At 41.3% G+C, this 23,985-nt stretch overlaps 1 protein-coding gene across 2 annotated transcripts; it reads right to left on the reverse strand.

Moving 5' to 3' along the window:
- Positions 1-2,168: 2,168 nt before the first annotated feature.
- uap1 (UDP-N-acetylglucosamine pyrophosphorylase 1) lies at positions 2,169-23,977 on the reverse strand. 2 transcript variants are annotated; one of them, XM_079506736.1, is made up of 12 exons: positions 23,845-23,977; positions 22,918-23,123; positions 21,887-22,203; positions 18,634-18,838; positions 17,730-17,905; positions 15,706-15,878; positions 10,939-11,132; positions 9,251-9,391; positions 6,436-6,624; positions 4,464-4,505; positions 3,244-3,310; positions 2,169-2,905 (listed from the first exon to the last, which is right to left on the reverse strand). In XM_079506736.1, the coding sequence occupies exons 3-12, from the start codon at positions 22,170-22,172 to the stop codon at positions 2,813-2,815; spliced, it is 1,566 nt and encodes a 521-aa protein (XP_079362862.1). In that variant the 5' UTR covers positions 22,173-22,203; positions 22,918-23,123; positions 23,845-23,977; the 3' UTR covers positions 2,169-2,812. The 2 variants fall into 2 exon arrangements, with proteins under 2 accessions (XP_079362862.1, XP_079362863.1); XM_079506737.1 differs by lacking the exon at positions 4,464-4,505.
- Positions 23,978-23,985: the final 8 nt, after the last annotated feature.

A 23,985-nucleotide genomic window follows, 5' to 3' on the forward strand; every position in this document is an offset into this window, starting at 1 on the left:
TAATCTGCCCAATTCCGGTTCGCGCAAGCTAACTACCATCTATGGCAACATGGTATTAACTTGAGAAGTTTTCAATATTGTTTCACCAATTGCAAATATAAGATTCAATAACAAACTTTATTTGGTTGGTCGTTAAGAAAATAAAGACTATTTGCAAATAGTAGTTTGATAAGAGACTACATTAGTTTAAACTTGAAAATGTTAAATATTTGACCCATTGACTTGGATCAACTATATCAACTTATACCACTAACCTTAGGGGCAATTTGGGCCACAGCTCACAGGACCACTTTTTTTTTAAACAGCATAGGCCTATTCTTATGTCATAGTTGCTTACTCATGATTTCAAATGATAGAAGACATCTTGAAATATGTATAGATGTTACTGCTGTTAACTTGCTTCAAGGACAACACAAGTGAAAAGTGGCTCATCTTCTTACCCGACTTCCCCACATGTTGACTACATCTACTCCAATGACCTCTTGAACCGTCCAGGAACCACTTCTGAAAGTAATCTTTTTCCCAAATAAAAGTTTTGTGAGGCAGCAAAGTCAATGATGTCTTTCACCTTTGTAGCAAGCAATATATTTAAATGTAATTTAATGAGATTACCACTACTGCCAATATATTTGGCAATAGTGGTAAGTTCAAATTACATTTACAGTAAATATATGCTTGCTGCAAACTGGGTGAGACTCAAATGACCCTCAAATGACCCTCCCCTTGCATGTAAAAAAATACAACAATAGCCCCAGGCCGTTGGCGTGGTGGTCCGGGCACCCAGTTTAGCCTACTAATCAGACAAATCTGCCATTGCAAAACAATTTAATTAAAAATAGCTATTGGATCCCTGCTGGGTTGTTATTGGAATTCTCTGCCCCCGAAGTTGTGGGGCACCAATCAAGGTCCAGTATGCATTATACAAATGTGGGGCTGGTTTATCATGAGACTAAGGTACTTTTTTAATTTGCCCATTGGAAAACCAGGTTCCACACAGATTCCAGACTAATATCTACACAGTGATATCAGTCTGGCCATGCCAGGCTACACCCAGTTATTTGCATGGACTGCGCTGCAGTCTTTCACATCAGGATGCATGCAGTCATTGGTTGGAGAGCGAGAAAAGAAAAGAGCAGCGAGTCTGAGAGGAGCCACAAAGCATATTTCCTGAATAGTTGCAGCGGTGTAGCATGCTCTGGCCCATCTTAGGCTGAGCTCACACCTTTCATGCAATTCTCGTGCTCGTTGGATGCTCGTTGGGTAGTGTCATGGCCGCCCAATGTATTTCCAATGGAGGTCACATGGTTTGACCCAACATTGTGTTGTGTGAGGGGGAGGGGCGCACGACTGCGCCCCTCCCCCTCACACAACACAATGTTGGGTCAAACCATGTGACCTCCATTGGAAATGCATTGGGCCGCTGGGCGGCCATGACACAACACCCAACGAGCACAGAGAATTGCATGAACCGTGTGAGTGCACCCTTAAACATAAACCATGTGCTGGAAAGTCTGATTCAAGCCACCGGGAGCTCTAATGCAAAAAACACACACTGTGCAAGTGATGGAAGAAGTACTCACATGTTTTACTTAAGTAAAAGTATCAATACTGCAATGTAGATATACTCTGTTTGTGGAAGTCCTTTATTCAAAATGTACTTGTAGTAAAAGTACATAAGTATCTGCATCAAAATATACTTACCAAAAGTACCAAAAGTAAAAGCACTCATTGTGCAGAATGTCCAATTTCCCAAGTTCAAAGTGTATAAAAAGTCTTTAGAAAATAGCCGATCTACAAGCAAGAGAGCTTTCTCTGAGATGTAGTTGGGTAGAAAAAAGTATTATGTACTGAAGAAAGTAAAAATGTACTGAAGAAAGTAAAAATACCTAAAAACTTTACTTAAGTCCAATACTTGAGTACATAGTACTTAGTTACTTTCCACCACTGCAAGCATGGGCCAACACACCAGCACACACACATTGTACATACATTTGTGGAAAACACTAATACTTACTCGCAGATGCATATAGGTTTAGCCTATGTGCAAGTGTACATACCTGTATAGACACACATGACCAGATATAGTGTACACACGTAAAGTACATAAAGAGAAAAGCATGTTCATACAGCACAACCACAAAGATGACTCATACAGTTGCTGTTTTAAATAACATTTTTCTTTAATAAAAATAGAAAAGAAATTCATGCTGAATCGTGTCTCTTTTCATATGATTACAAGCAGAAACAAAAGTAACTACCATAAATACCCCATCCCTCCAAACCCCACCATCTACATTCATTACATATTAGTAAAAAAAATCATCTGATTTTCTTTTTCATTTGATTTAAGATCTAATGTACTGCATGTTGCAAGTTGTGGTTTATCTATGTACATACTGCATAGAACTGGGTAAAATGAGAGTAGATGGCCACTACCACCTATACGGCATCCTTCAATGCATATAATATAAAAATAATTCTCATAAGCAAAATAAATAGCTGCGTCATACGAATGCTTCATCCAGCCAGTCCTTCATTTTCATACTGTGCTCAAGTGCTCTTTTAAAACAAACTCTTTGTAGTACCAAACAGGAACCGGTCACTAAGATGTACAACGGTACACTTCAGCTCATTCATTCATTCATTCATTTATCTTAGACATGAGAGCAGATTTTGACAGCTTGTAAAGAGCATATGGACACAGCGTTATTGCACAGCGATAACATCACAGTTTTCCCCCCACTTCAGAGCAGAGGATAGACAAAGGTTGATCTTTGGGGTTTGTCGTCTCTCTCTCTCTCCCTCTCAGTTCCTACAGTCCGTTCTTCACTAGCTCATGGGCTCCAGTCGTGTCAATGACCAGGGTGGCCCGGAACTCCCGACCCGTCACCAGTTCTTCGAGACCCTGACAAATGAACAAACAAAACTCTATATATAGATTTTGGCGCAGATAGTTTGCCTTTGCATGTTGTTCTTTTTTCTTTTTATCTTGTCTGGTGGGATGACCTCTCAGTTTGTTTTTGGTTCAGCCGTGATTTATTGTATGATACACTCTTACTTTATCTTAAATCTTTGTATCTTTATTTTTCTTTGTTATTTTGTTAGTCTGCTTGGTTGTCTGTTTTGTCCATGCACTTTTATGTTATAAAATCAATACAAAGATCCTCAATATGAGCTCATTGGCGCATTGTTAGTTGTTGTTAGAAGAAGACAAAAACATGTTGGATTCCCATCCCTCCCTACCTCTCCTCCATAGGACACCAGTGGGGAGATCTCGCATTTGATTGGCAGGTCTGTTCCATCCTTCAGGCTGTGTAGGATGGGAAAGGTCACAGGGGAGGGAGAAGAAAGAGGGAGAGGATGAGTAATACGCTCTCAGGGACAGACAGACAGACGGAGAGACAGACGGACAGACAGATGAAAGAAGCAGCTGCATATGCTAGGACCAGCTGTTCTTCCACCACGGCTAGTGATTAGAGATCCAACTCAAAGCATTAGGCCTACATCGCACGACATTGTCGCTCGCCGAAAATGGACCATCTACAAGCTTGTGAGACTTGTGAGCTTATAGATCGGCCATTTTTGGCAGAAGAAAAAGGATGAATGACAGGCAATGTGGTCGTTCCTCCATCACATGGGAGCTTGGGAAAGTTTCCACAACACTCACTACTGCCATCAATCATTTCCAGGTACTGATTACAGAGAGGAGTTATCAATCACACATCAGGATGGCTGTTTCGGAAGTGTTGCCATTTCGTCTCAATAGCTGAGAGGGAAGGAGAACTTTGCTGATTTTGAGAAGAGGACAGTGTTACTACAGCTCATTACACCATCTAAAGGAGCAACAGATCAACGAATCACATTTATGGCGACCACAAATGTCAATGGATCACAAGATCGTTTGAAATCAAGTCGGAATATTGAGGTGAATTTAAAGGTAAACTGGCAAGCATATGGATCTGTAAGGAGGAGTGGTCTGCGTCTCTGTCCACCGTGGCCCCGGCAGACAAAACAGACAAACAGGGGATAGATAACATCAGCTGCAGAGTGAACATCATCATCATCATCATCATCATCATCGAGCGCCCGTTGCCCAGCATGCAACACATTCCGTATATTAGTATCAACCATCTGAGGGAGAAACCGCCCCGTCAACAGGTCATATGACACTATGACCTGGACTCCACTCTCTCCAACAGTTATCAGGAATTCGTGTTCCAATAGTCTCAAACTATCATACTCACCGCCATTTCCGTCATTGGCACTGACCGTTAATGAGCTCACTGGCGTTTTGCTTTCCACACATCTCTGCTCCTCACTCGGCTCAGTCGGTTCAGTGCCAGACGATGGAAAAGGCCAAGAGAGGATATGAAGCAATGCTAGACTATTGACGCAAGTGAGCGACAGTGAGAGAAAAGCCAAAGCCCGACACCATGCACTCTGTACCGCAGAGGGATAGTTACTTTATGTTGACATCCTCTGTGACATGGCCTGCTGCTCCGTCTCTGGAAACATTATACATACAGGGACACACTGGTGAGCAAGCATGAAGCGTGCGTGCACGCGTGCGCGCGTGCGTGCGTGCGTGCGTGTGTGCGTGCGTGCGTGCGTGTGTGTTTAAAAAGCCATAGAAATAGTGAGTAAAGTTTATTGAGCACTTAAAGGGATAGTTGACCCAAAAATGACTTATTTTCTATCAATTACACACCCCATGAAGCCTTGAATTCATGGAGATGTTTTTGTCGCATCTTTAAAGGAGCATTCAGTGATTTGGGTGATTTGGAAAACCACCCAGTCCGCCCCGGTAACAAAATGTGCACATGCACACTCTACAGTGGGGGGAAGTGCAACAGGCCAACAGCATGTGTACCAAGGCCCGCCCCCACTCGATCATGATTGGCGGAAGGCCCCTCTCATCCTGATTGAATGAAGGCTTTGCCACCCGCCACCAAAACTGAAACTAGGGTTTTTTGACCCCAGGGGCTCACTGGGGACAGGGAGGAACTCCTTATATGGTCAGCACACTCTATAGTAGGGAGGATTATCCAGAAAAAAAGAAAAAATAAGTGATATTTGAATTAAGTCAAATCACTGAATATACCTTTAAGCTAATAATTTGATGACCTCAAAGAGTTTCCATTGAGACATCACTGGTCATCAAAGAGTCTCCATTGAGACTCCACTGGTCATCAAAGAGTCTCCATTGAGACTCCACTGGTCATCAAAGAGTCTCCATTGAGATTCCACTGGTCAACAAACTATTGAATGCAACAAAAACAAAACAAATTCAAGGCTCCACGTGGTGAGTAATCGATAGAAAATAAGTCATTTTGTGGGTGAACTATCCCTTTAAGCTCTATTTCAAAAATAGTGAAAATAGCCAATGTGATGCGTTGTAGATGATCTGCTATTTAAGCTATTTTCGAAAAAATATTGGCGCCAGCCCCTCCTATACACAGGTTTAATGTTCGTCTTTAGTGTTGTTTGTAATGTTTGTTTTGTAAACGCCATTGACAATGAAGGGAAATGTTACGTCATAATGTGCCTCATTACGTCATACTGTCTCTTTATTGTAAATTAAGTTTAATGTTTGTGTTTGCACCGTTTGTTTTACATCACCATTACATCACCTAATCAACATGAGTTAGACTTTAATATATTAGCGCCCCTCACTTCACACGGGTGTGATTTTTTAATATTTAAAGAGTTTCGTGCTAGAAGGCTTTCTCACCTTTAGTTGCAGTTGGTTAGTCATCATAAACGTGGTCCAGTTGTTATTTTGTGAAAAAATGCATTATTGGCTATTTCCCCTACCCCACCATAAGCCCTGAATGGGGCGTTGGATTGTAGTGCTAATTTGCTTATTTCCATCGCTCGAAAATCTTTTTTTTTGTATCTCTTCATAATGTCAACAGTATGTGTAGCATGACACTTTACTGCATAGTAACACCGTTGCTTTGTTTCAGCCGTAAAGCATGAAGTCTCGTCTATCGCGAGATAATGTTGACATTATGAAGAGAGGATATATACAAAAAAAATGATTTTCGAGCGATGGAAATAAGCAAATTAGCACTAAAACCCAGCACCCCATTCAGGGCTTATGGTGAGGTAGGGGAAATAGCCAATAATGCGTTTTTGCACAAAATGACACCTGGACCACTTTGGTGTGGACCTAACAACGACAACTAAAGGTAAGAAAGCCTTCTAGCATGACATTCTCCTTTAAGACTTGCCTATAATGAAATGCACAAAATGGTTAAAGATGGTTGGGAAAGAGGTCTAGAAGTGAGATTTAACAAGAGCCATCCACTCAAAATGTGTGTTGGACTTGTGTGTACATGTTTGTGGGGTCGTGTGTAGAACATGTTCACCTTGTGTGTAGAATCAATGGAGGGGGATAATATTATGCTCGTACGTGGGCCGTCTGAGACTCACCTGGGTATGGCGGGCACGTGCGTTCCGTTCTCGTCGATGAAGTGACCCCCTGCGTTGAGGACCCAGCGGTGGTGGAGCGACATGAGGGCGTGTCTAGCAGTTGAGGGTGTGTCCTTGCCATCTTGACTGTCGGCATTCTTGAGGGGAGAAAACTCGTCTTCTCTCAGCACCTCATACACCACAAATGTCCTGTTGGACGGACACACAGACACACACGGAAACACACACACAAGAACCGCATACAGTAAGTACGCATGCATGCATTAAAAAGAACCATACCGGCGTCAAAACAGGTCAACATAAAACCAATTTGTCTGGCGATCGATGCCAGGCTAGCTTCCTCGAATATGCTTTGGAAAATGGTGGCCAGTAATGTAAATTATACTGTGAGATAAAGTCAATGAGCTAAGCTAGTGCCAGACCACCATTATGGGCCTTGTATTATGCGCCGGCACGTGCCCAGAGATACTGGCAATACTGGTTTCTACATGTGGTTCCTGTCTCAGGAACCACATGTCTAGCCCCAGCTGGCCTAGGAACAGATCCCTAGGAACAGAGCCTTCTCCTCCCCTGTGCATATACAATATACACCCTCCTCTCTCGGCTTACCAACACTACTAAACAGTATCAACTGCCCTTTTAAGACAAAAAGAAAAGCATACACCAACACACAACATGCCGACGAAAGACGAGAGGTTGGTATAGAAATGTGGTGACAACACTTTTCCCGGTAATAGCAACACTGTAAATTTTTCTACCAAAAGCAACAAATGGTCATCATTCTCCCTGGTTTAGAATGCACTGAATAACCTTGAGAATAAGGGGTTCCAGTGGACAGTGGGCTGGCCCTCCTCTCCCCCCATATATCCATCAGGACAGGACTCCTTTCATTAGCTGTTGGGTTCTATTAGTAAGAGCGTGACTCAAAGAGCCTGGTGATGTCATGTAATTCGTACTGGAGGTGGAATGAAGGAACTGCTCATAAAACCTCCATCCTTTGGCAGGCCTGGCATCTGACTTATAAAAAGATAAAAATAAACTTAATGGCAAATTGTACTCAATGGATTGGACTGTACAATCATTTTAAGAGCATCGAACAAGAACAGAGAATAATTATTACCAACTTTGAACGATAAAGAGGTTTTATCTTCTTGTAAAGAAATCAGAGAAAGTCATTATAATCTGCTAATTTTGACAGCAACTGTATGTAATTTAATACTTATCTTGCACACAGATTACAAGTATTCTGTGTAGATGACATGACCAGGACCTTGGAGTCATGCTAGGGCTGGATAGGCATGGGACCAGTTCAGGCGACTGGACTCTACGCCTCATTGAGAGGCATGTACCATACAGCAAATATAATCCTTATATCTTCATCACTCTGAGTCTAGATGGAAGGGCTTCCCAACCTTATCAGCTCGAGACCCAAAAGAGACATTTTATGTCTCCCCGCGGGACCCAAACTAGTGAAAATAGCCGATCTACAAGCTCACTATTGAGAGGTTGTAGATCAGCTATTTCACTACTTCTTAAATGTATTTGTATCCCTCAAATTAATGGACTTTCTTTTTTCTTTTTTTTAACTTATGAAATATTGGGAATTTTGTGGGAACTTTTTGGAAAATCTTTTGAAAAAATAATGAAAAACGATAGTATTTACTCAAGTTGTTGCGACCAATAATAATTGGCATATGAGTCCCCACTCACTGTTTGTGAAATAGTGCTCTAGACTGAGCTAGAGCTATTAAAAAAAAGTCATGGCATTTTTTCTTTCAAATCTAAAAAAACCCCCAATATATAAATCATTGTGATATAGATAATAGGCCTATATAGTAATTTAAATGATCCAAGCCGGTCATTAAAACCAGTAAGACGCCCTGAGGTCGCGTGCACGCATCCGCCTGGGTGACGGCAGACTGCTGGGCGAGCACTGGTGCTTTGGCATGGGGGTCAGATCAACATATGGAATGAATTCTACTGTATATTGGCCATATACAGTATATGGAGCGTGTCTTGAGTGTACAGGGATTGATGAGGTCAGATAAACATATGGAATGTGAGAACAGGTCAGCTCCATGTATGGAGATATGGAGGTAGGGCCAGGCCTTAATTTTCGTCCCGTTGAGAACTCTAGTTTTTGCCGGCTGCCGGGCGCAGCTGCACTAATAACTATATCAGTCAAAAGGGAGACATCAGAAAAGGAAGGACAGGTGGGGAGGGTCAACATATGGAATGTCAGAACAGGTCAGCTCCACATATGGAGATCTAAGGGTTTGAGGTCAGATGTAGAGTTGCTGGCAGGCTCCATATATGCAGATCTAGGGGATGATCCAGTCTTCTCCATGTATGGCTATCCAGGGTTTGATGAGGTCAGTGTTGTGATTTTCATATATGGAGACGGCCATATATGGTGCATGTCACGAGGCGTGATGGACTGACGGCCATATATGGTGGCGTGACGTGTCACGAGGCGTGACGGACTGAAGGCCATAACATATATGCTGGTGTGACGGACTGACAGGTTTTTCAGGTTTTTATAATCTGCGACATATGGTGGAATACACATGCTCTGAGCTACAGTACCATGTTAAGTTGTTAGAGGGGTGGGCCACAAACGCGTTCGAGATTTTCAAGTGGGCCCTGATCCACAAAAGGTTGGGAACCACTTCTCTAGAGACCTCTGAACTACAGAAAAACATTCTGCTCATTGTTTTTGGTAGGTCCTCGCAAGCACCTCTCACTGGGTTGGACGCTGGGAGACACGGTCTGCCAGTAGCACACACATGCTAAAGCAACAATCACAGCAACTCACTTGGCAAACTGGAAGATGTCAAAGACAAACTTTTCCATTTTAATCCCATTGGGTTTGTCTGGTTTGATGAGACGTCCTTGTGTGTCCACATAGGGGATCTTCTTCTGGGCCACATGGTGCTGCAGTTCAGGTTCATGCTTCCTGAGAGAGAGAGAGAGAGAGAGAGAGAGAGAGAGAATCAGAACCAATAATACAAGATGAGTGGGTACATATGGCTGCTTCAAAGGGTTACACATTTATGACTCTTACGACACTTACTGCTCTGAATGAAAACAACCACAAGTACACAGCAATGAAAATCTCTATCTTTCTATCTATCTATCTATCTACAGTATCTATCTATCTATCTATCTATCTATCTATCTAGGGGTGGTTTAGTGATACAGTAACTGCATCGATGCAGTTAATTTCAACAATCAAAGTATATCAAATATCTAAACAGCAACATATCGTTTGACTTCGTATCATATCGAATAGTTTTGCAATGCAAATAATCTGTCTCGAATAGTTTTGCAATGCAAAAAAAAAGATTGTATCGATACTAAGTAACGTATTGGGGCTTTTCTGCTTTTATTTGATAGTGTACAGTAGACTGACAGAAAACGGGGAGAGAGAGAGAGAGATGGGGAGTGACGCGCAGGAAAGATTGTTGGGATCGGGATGTATTGTCATGAATGAACCGATATCGTCCATGTACAGTATCGTATCGTCGTCGATGTATCGAATTGTCAATTTACTAGTCGACTAGTTTACTAGTCGACTAGTAAATCCACTAGTCGACCTTGCTGGTACTAGTTGACTAGTTGATAAGAAAAGAAAAAAAAAAGAAAAAAAAAGAAAAAGGTTTATTTTTTATTTTTCCCCCCGATTTTGTAGGCCTCAATAGCAGGTAGATTATAGTTATAGTCACCAATGTACACAGTTTTTAAATGTATGTAAAAAAGCTTTTAAAAAAAAAACATAATAGGTGGTTAAACAACTAGTCGACTAGTCGACTAGTAAACTAGGCAACTAGTCAACTAGTAAAAATGACTAGAAGTGAATGCCCTAGATCGTACTGCTGTTAAAATGTATCGTTACACCCCAACTATCTATCTATGAATTAGACTTACTGCACAATGTCTTTGAGGAAGGACAGCGATGTATCGTTACACCCCTACTATCGATCTATGAATTAGACTTACTGCACAATGTCTTTGAGGAAGGACAGCGATGTATCGTTACACCCCTACTATCGATCTATGAATTAGACTTACTGCACAATGTCTTTGAGGAAGGACAGCGATGTATCGTTACACCCCTACTATCGATCTATGAATTAGACTTACTGCACAATGTCTTTGAGGAAGGACAGCGATGTATCGTTACACCCCTACTATCGATCTATGAATTAGACTTACTGCACAATGTCTTTGAGGAAGGACAGCGATGTATCGTTACACCCCTACTATCGATCTATGAATTAGACTTACTGCACAATGTCTTTGAGGAAGGACAGCGATGTATCGTTACACCCCTACTATCGATCTATGAATTAGACTTACTGCACAATGTCTTTGAGGAAGGACAGCGATGTATCGTTACACCCCTACTATCGATCTATGAATTAGACTTACTGCACAATGTCTTTGAGGAAGGACAGCGATGTATCGTTACACCCCTACTATCGATCTATGAATTAGACTTACTGCACAATGTCTTTGAGGAAGGACAGCGTAAAGAAGTGATTGGCAACGTTGCCGGCGTTGAACATGAGTCGCCCGTCGGCGCTGCGTTTCTCTGCCGTTGCCAGGGTGATCTCACTGTATTCCACCACCTGGTAACGCCCATCCACCTTACAGACCACGCCAACTGCCTCTGTTGGGTTGGTCTTCTCTACCACCTGTGAGAGATTTGACAAAAAGACAATGTTTTACAAGACGTATGGCAGAATTAACGTATAGCAGAAGGAAGCTTAAAAACAGAGTTCAAGATGAGAGCAACAGAACCATAACAAAAAAGGTTGGTGAAAGTGAAAAGTTCTGTAAACCTGTTAACCATAAGGGCAACAAAGTCTACCCAATGCACGTGAACGACAAATTGAAAGTTACATGATTTCATTAGAATCTAATGAAATCATGTAACTTTCAATTTGTCGTTCAATGATTAGATCATACAAATTTATATAAAAAACACTTGGGGGAGAAAATAACGAAAAACTGCTGGAGATGGGGATTCTTTGAGTGTCTGTGCACCACTTTATACCCAGTAGCTAAAGTTTTGCTCAGAATGAAAAAACCCTCTCCCCCATCTGTTGGTTCCTAATGACAGACTTTGTGCTCATGATGAGGGGGTTGGTGCTGGGAAGGAGGGTGGGGGCTGGGGGAAGAAGCCACATGAACTGTAGCGGAGGTCGGTAATTTATGACGGGAGGGTGGGTCTCTTTTCTCTTCTGATCCGACTATCCCTGCTTCACCGCACAACTCGTAATGTCAAACAGGAGTGGGTTCTGGATGCTCTTTGGTTCCGCACTTTTAACATTTAAATATAATATATAATATACAAGCTGGTATGTTTAAATTTACGTCAGAGGCGTAGCGCAAAGCCCTGGAGAGCGTAGACAAGGTTAGAGACAGTTTGGTTGGTTTGGTTTTACTGTGCCCATTTGGACAATCTTCAGACAGGGTTATCAACTTTGACGCTACTCAGCAGTGGACTTAAATGAAACTAGAAAAGTGTGCTCCTTGGAACACACACACACACACACACACACACACACACACACACACACACACACACACACACACACACACACACACACACACACACACACACACACACACACACACACACACACACACACACACACACACACACACACACACACACACACACACACACACACACACACACACACACACACACACACGACTTGATGGAGGCAAAATGGAATGGAAGCATTAGGCAGGACAGATAAAGACATGTTCATCGGCGGTGGCTCAGGAGGTAGAGCAGGTCGTCCAATGATCCCTGGGTCGGCGGTTCGAATCCCAGCTCCTCCTGTCCACATGTCGGAGTGTCCTTGGGCAAGACACTGAACCCTACATTGCTTCCAATGAGTTGGTCGGTGTGAGCTTGCCACCATTGGTGTGTGAATGTGGGAAGTGAGGACGCTGGCGTCGACTGTTCGCCGCTTCACCTCCCAATGTATGAATGAATGAACCATTGTAAAGCACTTTGAAAAGCATTATAAAAATGCAATTCATTATTATTATTGATATGTGTACTCTAAGTGAGTTGAGTGAAAGAGAGCAGCTTTTCGAGTGAGAATCTATAGTATGAGCAACAAAAAGGCAAAACAGGCCAGGCTAGAATTCAAGCTACTAGTCACACAGTGTGTGTGTGTGTGTGTGTGTGTTCAGAAGAATGGTCTGGTCAGCAGTAAATAATTTGAAGAGACATATAGCTGAGGGGTCTCTATTCATCTGAGGAAAGTTCACACTAATGAGGTGTCTCTTCAGCAGATGCACTGACAAAGATTGGGAGCAGCCAAGCTTATTATACCTAAATACCTTCAACTGATTTCTGACCAGTTTTGACTAGAATGTTGAATACTCCAAAAGGCAATTATCTATGCATTGCATTTGGACATTCATGGTGTGGGACAAAAACAATCAGTACACCTAGAGAATATTTGTATTTAAAGTCATACTATTACTTTGTAACAAAATAATAATCTTTCACTGGTATATATTTTCCACGAGAACCATACATAAATGTGTTTAACAACTTGAGTGTCTTCCCCCAAAATGACATAGGCACCGGAAATATATTACCGGTAATTATGCTATTTTACAGTTAATAAATACTATTTCTGACAACTTCTTGTTGTATTCTAAAAGTGTCTGGAACGAGTGCCCTGCTGCATTTAATTTTTGAGTGTTAGGTCCCATATAGACAAATGTTGGGTATGATCATCAACCTACCTATTGTACAGTAGTATATGTAAGTGGCTGTCTGCCCACAATTGCCAGGAAATACAGCTCTTCCTACTTTCATACTCCTGCGAAGCCTTTTCTTGAAGCGACATCTCCATCTCTTACTGTTCCTCCATTTATTCACCAAGGTTTTTCCATTCACACGGCCAAAACAGTTACACAACCATAGCTTTTAAATGGTCCCAACTGCCTTTTCATTGACCCCTCGACAATGAGCTGAGTTTGTCGAGTGTGTGTGTCCACATGAGCATGTGTGTAGAAGACAGTTCATAGATACAGGCTGAAAAGGCTGTGGTCACAGAGTGTTTGAAACCACAAAGAGGTATCAGAGCCAGAGCTCCGGAGCATAGAAAATGCTATTTTCCCATTCACTAAACAGTGAAGTATGGAGTGTTTATTTAACTCTAGTAACATTTGCACTCCAACTACCCTCCTTAGGTCCGTTGTGGCCAATAGTTACTATAGGTAAAGAAAACACAAAACCTAGCCCAACAGAGAATTCACACATTATCTTAGTGACAGAGTCCAAGAAACATTTTTTTAAAACATGAATCCATGGGGTGTACATACATTGTATCTAAAATGAACAAACTATGAACTACTGATTTCTAAGTTAGTGCGAATTCTTTAATGTTTCAACCACATACAGTATAGTTCTATTCTCAGAATATGAAATAAAGAAGAACTATACATAACCTCTGTAGCTATATGTACAGTTAATGTACAGTAAAACATCCAGTTTTATTTAGTTCTAAGGAAAAACCTATAGTAAGCCGCCTACATTTATTTGAATAATGGTGTCTGTCCTCTGCTGTTAAAGAAGCATATTATAAAACATTCATGTGAAGCTAGCGTGGCCAGTTGGGGCCACAGTAGTTTTAAGATGTGTCGTAAAGCCAATTTATTTGCTGAGAAGAAACCAGTTAAGGTTCCTATTTAACCGCTGTACCCTGTAAACTTTCTTTCCCTGAAAAATAGCACGCTCTCTTCGGCACAATTGTTTAGTGAAAGGGGAGATCCATTTCCATCCATACATCATACCTCTGTTATCTAATACCACAACACTGAGAGCCAACATTCTCTGGTTAAGTAAGTGGTTTTGGGGCTGAGCGAGAAGATACTGAGCAGAGATCTTTAAGTGACAAACAAAACGCACCCAGGAACCCTGAACCAAAAGCCATCCATGAACTACTATTTGCCATCAATTAACTACTAATTGTCTAATGTCTATGAATTGATTGCATATGGCCTAACGGAAACAAGACAGCAAGGACCTTTTTTTGGTGCTATCTATCACTTTTGGACTAAGTGTGTTTGAAGTAAGTGTTACTTCAAGGTACATTTGTGTGAATAATTGAATGAATACATAGCATATTAGAAAGAAAAAAAATCTTAAGAATTCCTTGAAAACCATACTGAAAATGTTTGGACACAAACTGAGTTGAAGAGATGAGTAGGAAAACAAATGGTGTACATCCCCACCCAGTGGACAGTTACGGGAAGTTCAGCTGCCTCCTAACAGCAGTTCCATTGTTCGGACCACAAACTTACCACGCCTGTGTCAAACACATTATGTACACTCATTATGTAGGATATCCTAGTAATAGTATCTACAGTACACAGAAGAACTCAAGGTGGGGCAGAGAAGTTGTAGTTTAACTGCAATGATACAGTGATCTAACTAAGTTAAGTCACTATAATATTGTGACTATGTGTAACATATTTGTATGTCTTCATGCACACACATCCTTATAAGATGATTGCTTCCTGATGAAGTGAAGGGCAGATCATAATACGGTCAAAGTCAAAATCGTACGATTTCACACACGTTACCACAGTGAAATGTGGTCTCCGCATTTGACCCATCTTTTGGAGCGGGGGGCCGCAGCCAATGAGCGATGAGCTGCAGCCGTGCCGCGCTCGGGAATCTTCTGATAAGTTGATTTGACCTCCCAATCCAACCCATTGATGCTGAGTGCCAAGCAGGGAGGCATTTTTACAGTCTTTGGTAACAGGTATACAGTGCCCGGACATCATAAATTGTGTTGTCACAAATGATAAGCAGGCCCGGACGGTTAGCTCAACCACCTGGGCACCTAGGCGCCAGCCTGGCGGCGTGCCGCGGTTTCGACTCTCTTCTGTGTTTCGAAGGGGAAGATACGAAATCGAAAGCAAGGTGTCTGTTTCAACAGAACTCATTAAAGTGGAATACCACTAATTTTCAACATTTTACTATGTCAATTAAAAGGTTGTCAATTCATATGACAAGACATAAAGGTTTATAATGTAACCTTAACCTAGTAAGGTTCCCAGTGGCTTTAGAGAGTGTAAGAATGTAAGCAAATGGACCCATACGGGTAGTTTGTTACATTTGTACGGTCTCAGTTGAATTAACACTCACAATTTTGCAGTGTATCTGGAAACACCCTGACAAAGACAAAAGGAGAGGAATGAACAAGTTAAAAGGGACACACTAACCTTAGCCCCACAGTCTGCTCCCTTCTGCACACAGAATCCTACAAAGGCGGGGTCAGCCACTTTCACCAGGATGTTGTCCACACAGTACACATGGATGGACTCGATCCCCCTACGGCCCATGTCATCTACGATGCCCTGGTTCCCTAACGACCTGTACAAGCCACCGTTGCCGTCTAGCGCGCACACACACACACACACACACACACACACACACACACACACACACACACACACACACACACACACACACACACACACACACACACACACACACACACACACACACACACACACACACACACACACACACACACACACACACACACAATGAACAAAGTGAAAGGAACACGTCAAGGTGCTGTGAGTGCTATTTTCTTTGTTGAAATGAGCTAAATAGCTCTATGTATATCTATATGGGTGGGTAGTGCGCGACAATCCAGCTGCCCAGGTGCAGGACAAGCAACAGTTCAGATGAAATAAAATAACATCCGCTCTCTTATGAAATAAGCTCCACTGTTTTATTTGTCAATGTTTCAGAAATCAAGATCCAGAGTCCACCTCTGAGAGGGCATGTACTCTCCTATAGTGGGTATTGGTGAGGACTGATGCGTTACTATAGTTCGAGAGTTATCAGATAGTCCAATAAACAGGCAGTAAACATAAGTCATGGAATCATATATTTAATGATTTCCCGGGATACTTATCCCAAAATGAATGGTCATGTGATATGCATATGAACAGCAAAGGCATAGATGATAGCAAATACGACCTGTTACATCACGAATCAGATTCGCTCATATCAGCCCGTTGATCGGGGCGCCCCTGGAAGCAGGACAGAAGGCTCGTCTATCCTGGAGAATTCTGACGCGTCTCTACTTTCTCAGACACTATATAGAAATCTTTCTGTCGCTCTGTGACCTTGCTTGAGCACAGCTAGGGTGCACACTCTCATAATTAATGGTTACTGCTTAAAGGTCTACTTTATCCCAACAGGACCCACATATGAACACAAGGTTGAAAAAAGGATAAATGTTCTCTTAGCCCAAATAGATGGTTGGTCACGCTGTGATTGGTTAATTAGTTTGTCAGGTTTCTGCACAAACTAGTTTTGCCTATGGATATATTTAAAGAACGGGTTTTGACATACCCGACATACTTACCCTCGTCTATACTGGTTTATCCACTGTAAATCAAGTGGGAGGAATTTGAATATAATGGTGACAAAAAGGTGTGTGTGAGCCACCCTACTCATGTTCCGTTCTTCCTCCTTCCATTTAATAAAGAATATCCTGGAGCATCAAATCTCGCACCACCTGTCTCAGTAACAGTTTCTTTCCAGTCAGTCAAGTTGCTGAACAGAGACCCATATCAGTTTCCACCCAACAGAGAATGTCCAAAAGTGTTACTTTTCACGATTCAAATTTGGAAGTATCAAAAGTAGCAGATCTGCAAGCTCAAAACGCGTTGTGCCACGTTTCGAGCTTGTGGATCTGCTACTTTTGTGTGACGCTGTAGTATGATCAAGTAGGGGGTTAATTTACAAAAAAATACAAAAAGTTAGAATATTATAAGAGGTTTCTGCCCGACAGCAACAACATGCACCACATGTTGTATAATAATTATGATGTGATATGCACTGTACACAGTCTGTAGTGTTCTTTTATGGTTTGGGGATGATATGTCCTTTGTGTTAATCAACTTTGTGTTAACTTGATTTGACTATTGAATTAGGAAGAAGATTCGTGTAGGTATGCTTGAGAAAAATGATAATAGTACCTTTAGTAGTAGTACTATAGTAACTGTCATTCAGACATGCTAAAATTGGTTTTGTAATTTTATACAATCTTTCTTCATTTGTTTGAGAACTGTTCCAGCGTGAAGTGTAAATCAATAGGGAGAATATATGGATATTTGGAGTTAGACCAAAGTTAAATTGTGCTCTATTAAAGACAGAGACAGCCATAGCACAATTTTCAATATTGTATTATAATGCACATGTGTCATGGTACAAAATACACAAATACCTGGCGCCATGGCTAGTTTTCCTTTGCTCTCCAGAATGATCTTTCCACTGTAGTCCATGGCTGGTAGCATGCCCTGCTGGAAGAATATGATATCATTCTTGTTCAAGCCAAAATAGTTGTGGTGGGAGAAAAAGTCCTGGGTGGACTCCATTGTCCTCCCGCTGGTCATGATGTACCTGCAAGGAATTCAATAGGAAGTTATTAATCATTTGTCTTGTCCAATTCTTTACTTTGTATATTGTTATATTTAAGTGTATAATTGCATTGAATGAAGACATGTATGATTATTAATATACAATAATTAAATGGATGCAAGGCTGCGATGAGACAGAGGCAGAGCTTGCATTCATGGCAAAACCTTTCCCGAAACAAGTCAAAGTTAAAAAGCCTGTCTTGGATTATGAATCCAGAGAGCAAAATTTACTGTATGCCAAGTCTTCCATTTGTATTCAGATGAACTTACTGACAATAAAACTCTAAAAGCCTTACCTCAGCGAAACTAAACTGAAAGATGTAATATGCAGTAAATGTTTATAAGCCAATAAAGTCATAACCAAGTCCTTCCTTATATACACAAATATTATGCCAATCTGATATAATCTTCAGTAGCTGCCCAAAATGTTGTTTTGGTTTCCTGACTGGCTTCTGCTGATTTCCTGGCACTCTACAGGGAACATTAATCCCCTTCTAGGAGAAATGCTTCCTGGAGTGATATGTCTTTGATGGTGACAATCATCTGAACAAGTTAATCATCATACAGGTCAAACTGGGTCATGCTTGTTATGATGATCATTGAAATTACAGTCAAACTTTGGTTATTCAAGTATACTGTCAGACTAACAGCGACACTATATCTATGTTTACTGTATGCTCTCTGATCAACACTGCAGTGTAATATTCATACCAAGGAATACAGCACTTGGTCTTGTGCTTCTGCTCAGCCAACCGTTGCAGCTTCAGAATGCGCTCCGCCTGGATCTGAAAGAGGGTTTTGTGGGAGGGCAGCCCCACATCATACATGCCTTTGGGGTAAGAAACCCCCAACCTGGTTCCCTGGCCCCCAGCCAAGAGCAAGACAGCAACTTTATTCTGGGCAATGCAATGCAAACCTGAGGGCACAGAGAGAAAGAATGTTTGCATTATTACCTACAGTACGATATTTATTTACCACTTATAAGTGTTGCTGAGATAACTTATTCTGATGACACCCAGTGTAGCTATTAGTAGCACAATCTCTTATTGATTTTCCTTCTAAAATACCACAAACTAAACAACTTAGTATACCTATGTACTTTTATGTATTTGTTTATATATTTCATGAATATGTTACTGGCCTGGAAACCAGACGAATCTGCCACTGCCAAAAATAAATTGCCCTGGGCAGATTGATCTGGCACTCTTCGGTTTGAGTTACATTTCACTCACTCCCGAGTTGTGGGTGACCAATCAGAGCCCACTATTCAAAGTGGAACATTTCTTGCTGTGACGTTTGAATCCATTTGTAAACACCCCTTGGAAATGAATCTTCCACGCTTAAGTTCTAGACTAATATCTACGCAGTGATATGCTAATATTACTGGCCTGGAAACAAATCTGCCACAACTACATGCCATGCCAGGCTAATATTTATAATAGTATGTTACAGCAGGTTCATCTGTCTGTATGTATTGGTTTTTTGAGGTTTTTTTTGACAAACATTAAACCTGTATATAGTAGGGGCACTACAGGTTTAATGTTTGTCTTTAGTTCAATGTTTGTTTTGTAAACTCCATTGACAATGAAGGGAAAATGTACGTCATAATGTGTCATTTACATCATATTGTCTATTAATTGTTATTGTATTTGATTTACATCACCATTACATCACCTAATCAACATGAGTTAAACTTTAATATATTAGCGCCCCTCACTTCACACGGGTGAGATTTTTATGCTTTGCATGGGTATGCTATATGCTACTATGAACTTAGCTATTTTGTGGGTGATCAGGTGGTGGAGCAGCTAATCCTGATAGAACTTTTGTCTGTGCTTGTACGGAATGGATGTAGTTTTGTAGTCATATTTCAGTTAAATATAACTTGCATCTGCCAATGCCTTGGCTTGATGTAATTTGTTGCACGTAGTATTGTGCAATGAATTAAATCAAGCCCTTAACAGTCATTATTTAATTTCAAACTTTTTCTCCCACACCACGCTTATTAATACAAATATTTGATGGACATATTTTATTTATGTATTTACATTCTAAAACATTTCCCATTGACTAGCTGCAGGCCTAATTAAAGTGCCCCTCTGGGAACAGGTCTCCACCAGGCCAGGTCAGCTTGTGGCCTCCTGGTGGCGCTATAATAGGCCAATGTGAAAAGGGTGCCATTTCTTCTTATGCCTTGGATGGCTTGAGGCATTTTGTTCCAAAAATGTGTTTTGCAAAAATCCATCTGTTGGTGGCGCTATAACAGGCCAATGTGAAAAGGGTGGGATATATTCCTCAGCCTAGTAGGAAAGTCTGTGAAATATTTCACGTAAATTGCACGCTGCATTCATGATTTGCAGCTTTTTGTTCAAAACGGGCCAATCCTACAAACTTTGAAAGCCAATGTTAGCCAATTAGAATGGAATATGAAATATTGGACAGATCAGTCTTGAACACATGACTATAGAGATACTGTGTAACGATTTGCGGGATTTTTGGACAGACTCTGGAGTAGTAATATCAAAAAATGTGTTTTACAAAAGTCGGCCTCCTAGTGGAGCTATAACAGGCCGTTCTGGAACATTTGGGGCAGAGGTCCATCATTGGAATCCAGGGAATGTGTGTGCAAAATTTGGCATCGACCGGGTTAACGGTGTCGGAGATTAGCTGGTAACAGACGGATGGACGGACGCACACATGCACACACGGACAGTGCAAGACATACTCTCTCCCCATGCCTTCGGCCTGGTGGAGACAATTATGCCATGGATGGACCACTAGTAGTCTCGTGGACCATTGGTTGAGAAACAGTGGGATGTATAGACATGGGATGCAAGTGTTACCAAAGCACTAATCAACACAATGAATGGTCCCCAGATTGATTATATTAGCCCTATCCAGATAACCTGAGATGATTATCCGAGTTGATTACCTCATTAACATGCATTCTAGTTTCTTACATAAACTGTTGCTGTGTGACACATTATCAATTTCCTGTGAATGTGCCATACAGACAGACTAGGCTACGTAAATTATGACAAACCACTGGGTGGGTCTGCTAGACTTTGAGCACATATACACACACACACACACACACACACACAGACACACACACACATACACACACATAAGCGGACTTGAGTGACCTCATGATGAGTAAGGGTGAGGCAGTACCCCAATTTGCGTCAGAACTAAATCAGAACCAGATGGTGTCGGCCTCCCCTTTCTAAGGTCATCTTCCCTCAGGGCAGAACTCCTTAAAAAGGCCCGCTAAAATCCCTGCTGCCAAGTGGGACTTTACAAAAGCGTACACTGCTGAATCCTGACTGTTAATTAAAACTCTTAACTCACTCTAGCTGTGTCCATTTGTACACTCTCAGATTTAAATTAACACTCAGGTTTCTACAGTGTGGTGAGAGATGCCAGTTAACTTTCTCATGTAACTGATCCATGTGGGAGACTGAAGCTGGAAATGTTTAGTGAGAATGTATAATACACAATACAAAGAACGCACACAACAGTCTGAAATTTAAGTAGGCTTTGTCCTTCGCGTTCTCCACAAGATATTTCACAAGGCTTTGTTATGAAAGGCTACTTTTGAGTCTTCCTTGTTCTTTAAATGATACTGTATACTAATAATTACATATTCAGTTGCCAGGTAATAATCTAACCATCTTTCGTTTTGTCTTGGTTATATGTCAACCCTTTCCACACCACCAAACCCACAGCTGTAGACTAAACTCTGGAATATTTCCCAAGGGTCAACTGTTGGCGAGTGTTTCTGAACAACTGGCCAATGTCCTCATATTCTATGATGTCATTCAACACCATAATGAACACAATGAACATTTACAGGTTTACATTTACAATAAAAAAAATAAAAAATAAAGTCTCCTCCCTTGTAGGCTAATAAACTTCTAGCATGTACTAAAACAGTATTACAAAAGCACTTGATGTAACTCACCTACGGCCTCCCACTGTTTGAGGCAGTCTCTGTCTCGTGTTACACTGCCAAGCACCTCTCTAGGCACAGGTTCCATGCGGGAGTCCATCTTCTCCTGCTTGCTGCCACTGGACATCTCCATGGCACTCTTGAAGAATCCATTAATCTCCTGAAAGTTCATTGGCTCCAGGTCAGCGGCCATGTCCTCCTGCTCCTCTGGGCTCAGTTCACTCCAAAACTGTAGGAGATGAGACTGACCAGCTTCGGCCAACCTGTGGGCCAATTTGCTCCTGCTGCTTGGTTCCATGTTTACACTTTTGCTGGGTTTTCAGTTATCTCTGTCAACATGAAACAGACAAAGACATAAAGATCATAGAGTACACATTTACAAATGTAAGCTGACTGAGGAAACAGATTTAACACGGACAATCCCTTCTCTCAATTTCTCTTTGTGAGATCACACACCCCAGCTAGAGTAACTTGCTGTACAGGAAAATCATTACATTTACATACATAGGTATACACCTTGCATTTATGGAAGCTTTATCTATTACTGCAGTAGCCTATAAAAGTAGCCTACACCCCTCAATTTCTTCATAGAATTGCATGAGATTAATGTCTTGTTGAATTGGTTGTATTCAACAAGACATTAATCTCATGCAATTCTATGAAGAAATTGGCATACATAGGTTCTAATTAACATAATCATATAATATTGTTTACTAAGTTTGAAGTCATGACAATATAACTCTTTATACAATTTAGCTCAAATAAATGTACAAATTGAACCAAATGGACCCTACCATTTGTACACGCAATGGGTTCTATTAAGCAATAAACGTGTTATTACAGTATATGTCAGTTAATGCGGAGTTTCGTTGGGCGTTTAGCTCGTTGGGTCCAGTGGTGGTACAGCACAGCAGCACGCTCGAATGACAAGCACAAGTTAACTTCACGTCAGCTAGCTATGTATGTACAGTATTCAATTAACCAAATATACGTCTGCTGAACGAATAGAAAGTGGCAGTCGTGAGATAGAGACCAGGGCTTACCTTCTCCAACTGAGCTGCTTGCTTGCTTGGCATTAAGAGCATTGAATGTCTCTCGCAGCACTTTGAGTGGAGATTCTTGTTCTCGTATCGGCGTCTCTCTATCGCTCCACCCACCTCCTTGTTCGTCACGTTTGACGTGGCACTCGTAGTACGCGTAGTACCGGCCGCGTTAGATCCGTTTAACCATGGCACCGTGCACGTCCGGTCTACAGCGGATACGGAAACAAACACCCGCGTGTGAACACCGTACGCATAAATGACCGGATATGATAGAGGCGGACTGATGACCGGATGTGAGCACGGAACTAAATAGAAACCAGGCTTTCCACAGCTAAATTCCCTATGCTAAATTCCCATAGCCCGAGGACCGGGATGAGTTATATGGGATGGTCAGTCGCGCTGTGATTGGCTGGTTAGTTTGTCAGGCGGACTGCACAACTTTAAGCCTCTGGATAATATACATTTTTTAAAGAACGGGTTTGACAGCTAGCCTAGACTTGTCCATACTGGTTTATCCACTGTAAAACCATTGGGAGGAGTAACCTTAAAATGTGAAAATAGCAGTATAAAATAATAATAATAATTCTCATAAATGAGGCAACATACAAAGGGTCAATAATGTAAACAAATAAATACTCATACAGATAATATTTTTGCAGTAATAAATAATACCTGTAGTGTGTATTGGTTCTCAAAGTGGGAGGTTAATACAGCATCACAATCATTTTAACCACTTTATCCATTTAGTACATTGGCTATTCAAAGATCTAGATCTACGTCGTAGAAGTGCAATTTTTTTATTAAAATATAAAGACAAGTTTGAACATTTTATGTTAACTATATATTTTTACATAAATCTTCTCTTCTGGGGTCCTGGCACAAAACATTTTCAGATTTCTTGGCATGAAAAAGTTCTGATCCACAAACCAGTAAATGGTTCCTCTCCGTATCACCACCAGGGGGCGCCATGTCAAAGACGCTGGCAGATTGCCTCTCTCTCTTCAGCGCTGTGCAGGCTGGCTGGAGTCAGTGTTGTTGTTGTTTTGGCCGCCCTGCTAACGCTAAGCT

This window comes from Electrona antarctica (genome assembly GCF_951216825.1).
Source record: "Electrona antarctica genome assembly, chromosome: 7".
Lineage (NCBI taxonomy): Eukaryota > Metazoa > Chordata > Actinopteri > Myctophiformes > Myctophidae > Electrona > Electrona antarctica.

Excerpts from the sequence above, each read along its gene's own strand:
- uap1 (XM_079506736.1), bottom strand. The coding sequence starts at position 22,172 with ATGGAACCAAGCAGCAGGAGCAAATTGGCCCACAGGTTGGCCGAAGCT. Across the intron at positions 17,906-18,633 it reads ACCAAGTGCTGTATTCCTTG|GTACATCATGACCAGCGGGA; the intron begins GTATGAATATTA and ends AATTCCTTGCAG. Across the intron at positions 6,625-9,250 it reads GACATCTTCCAGTTTGCCAA|GACATTTGTGGTGTATGAGG; the intron begins GTGAGTTGCTGT and ends TCCGTCCAACAG.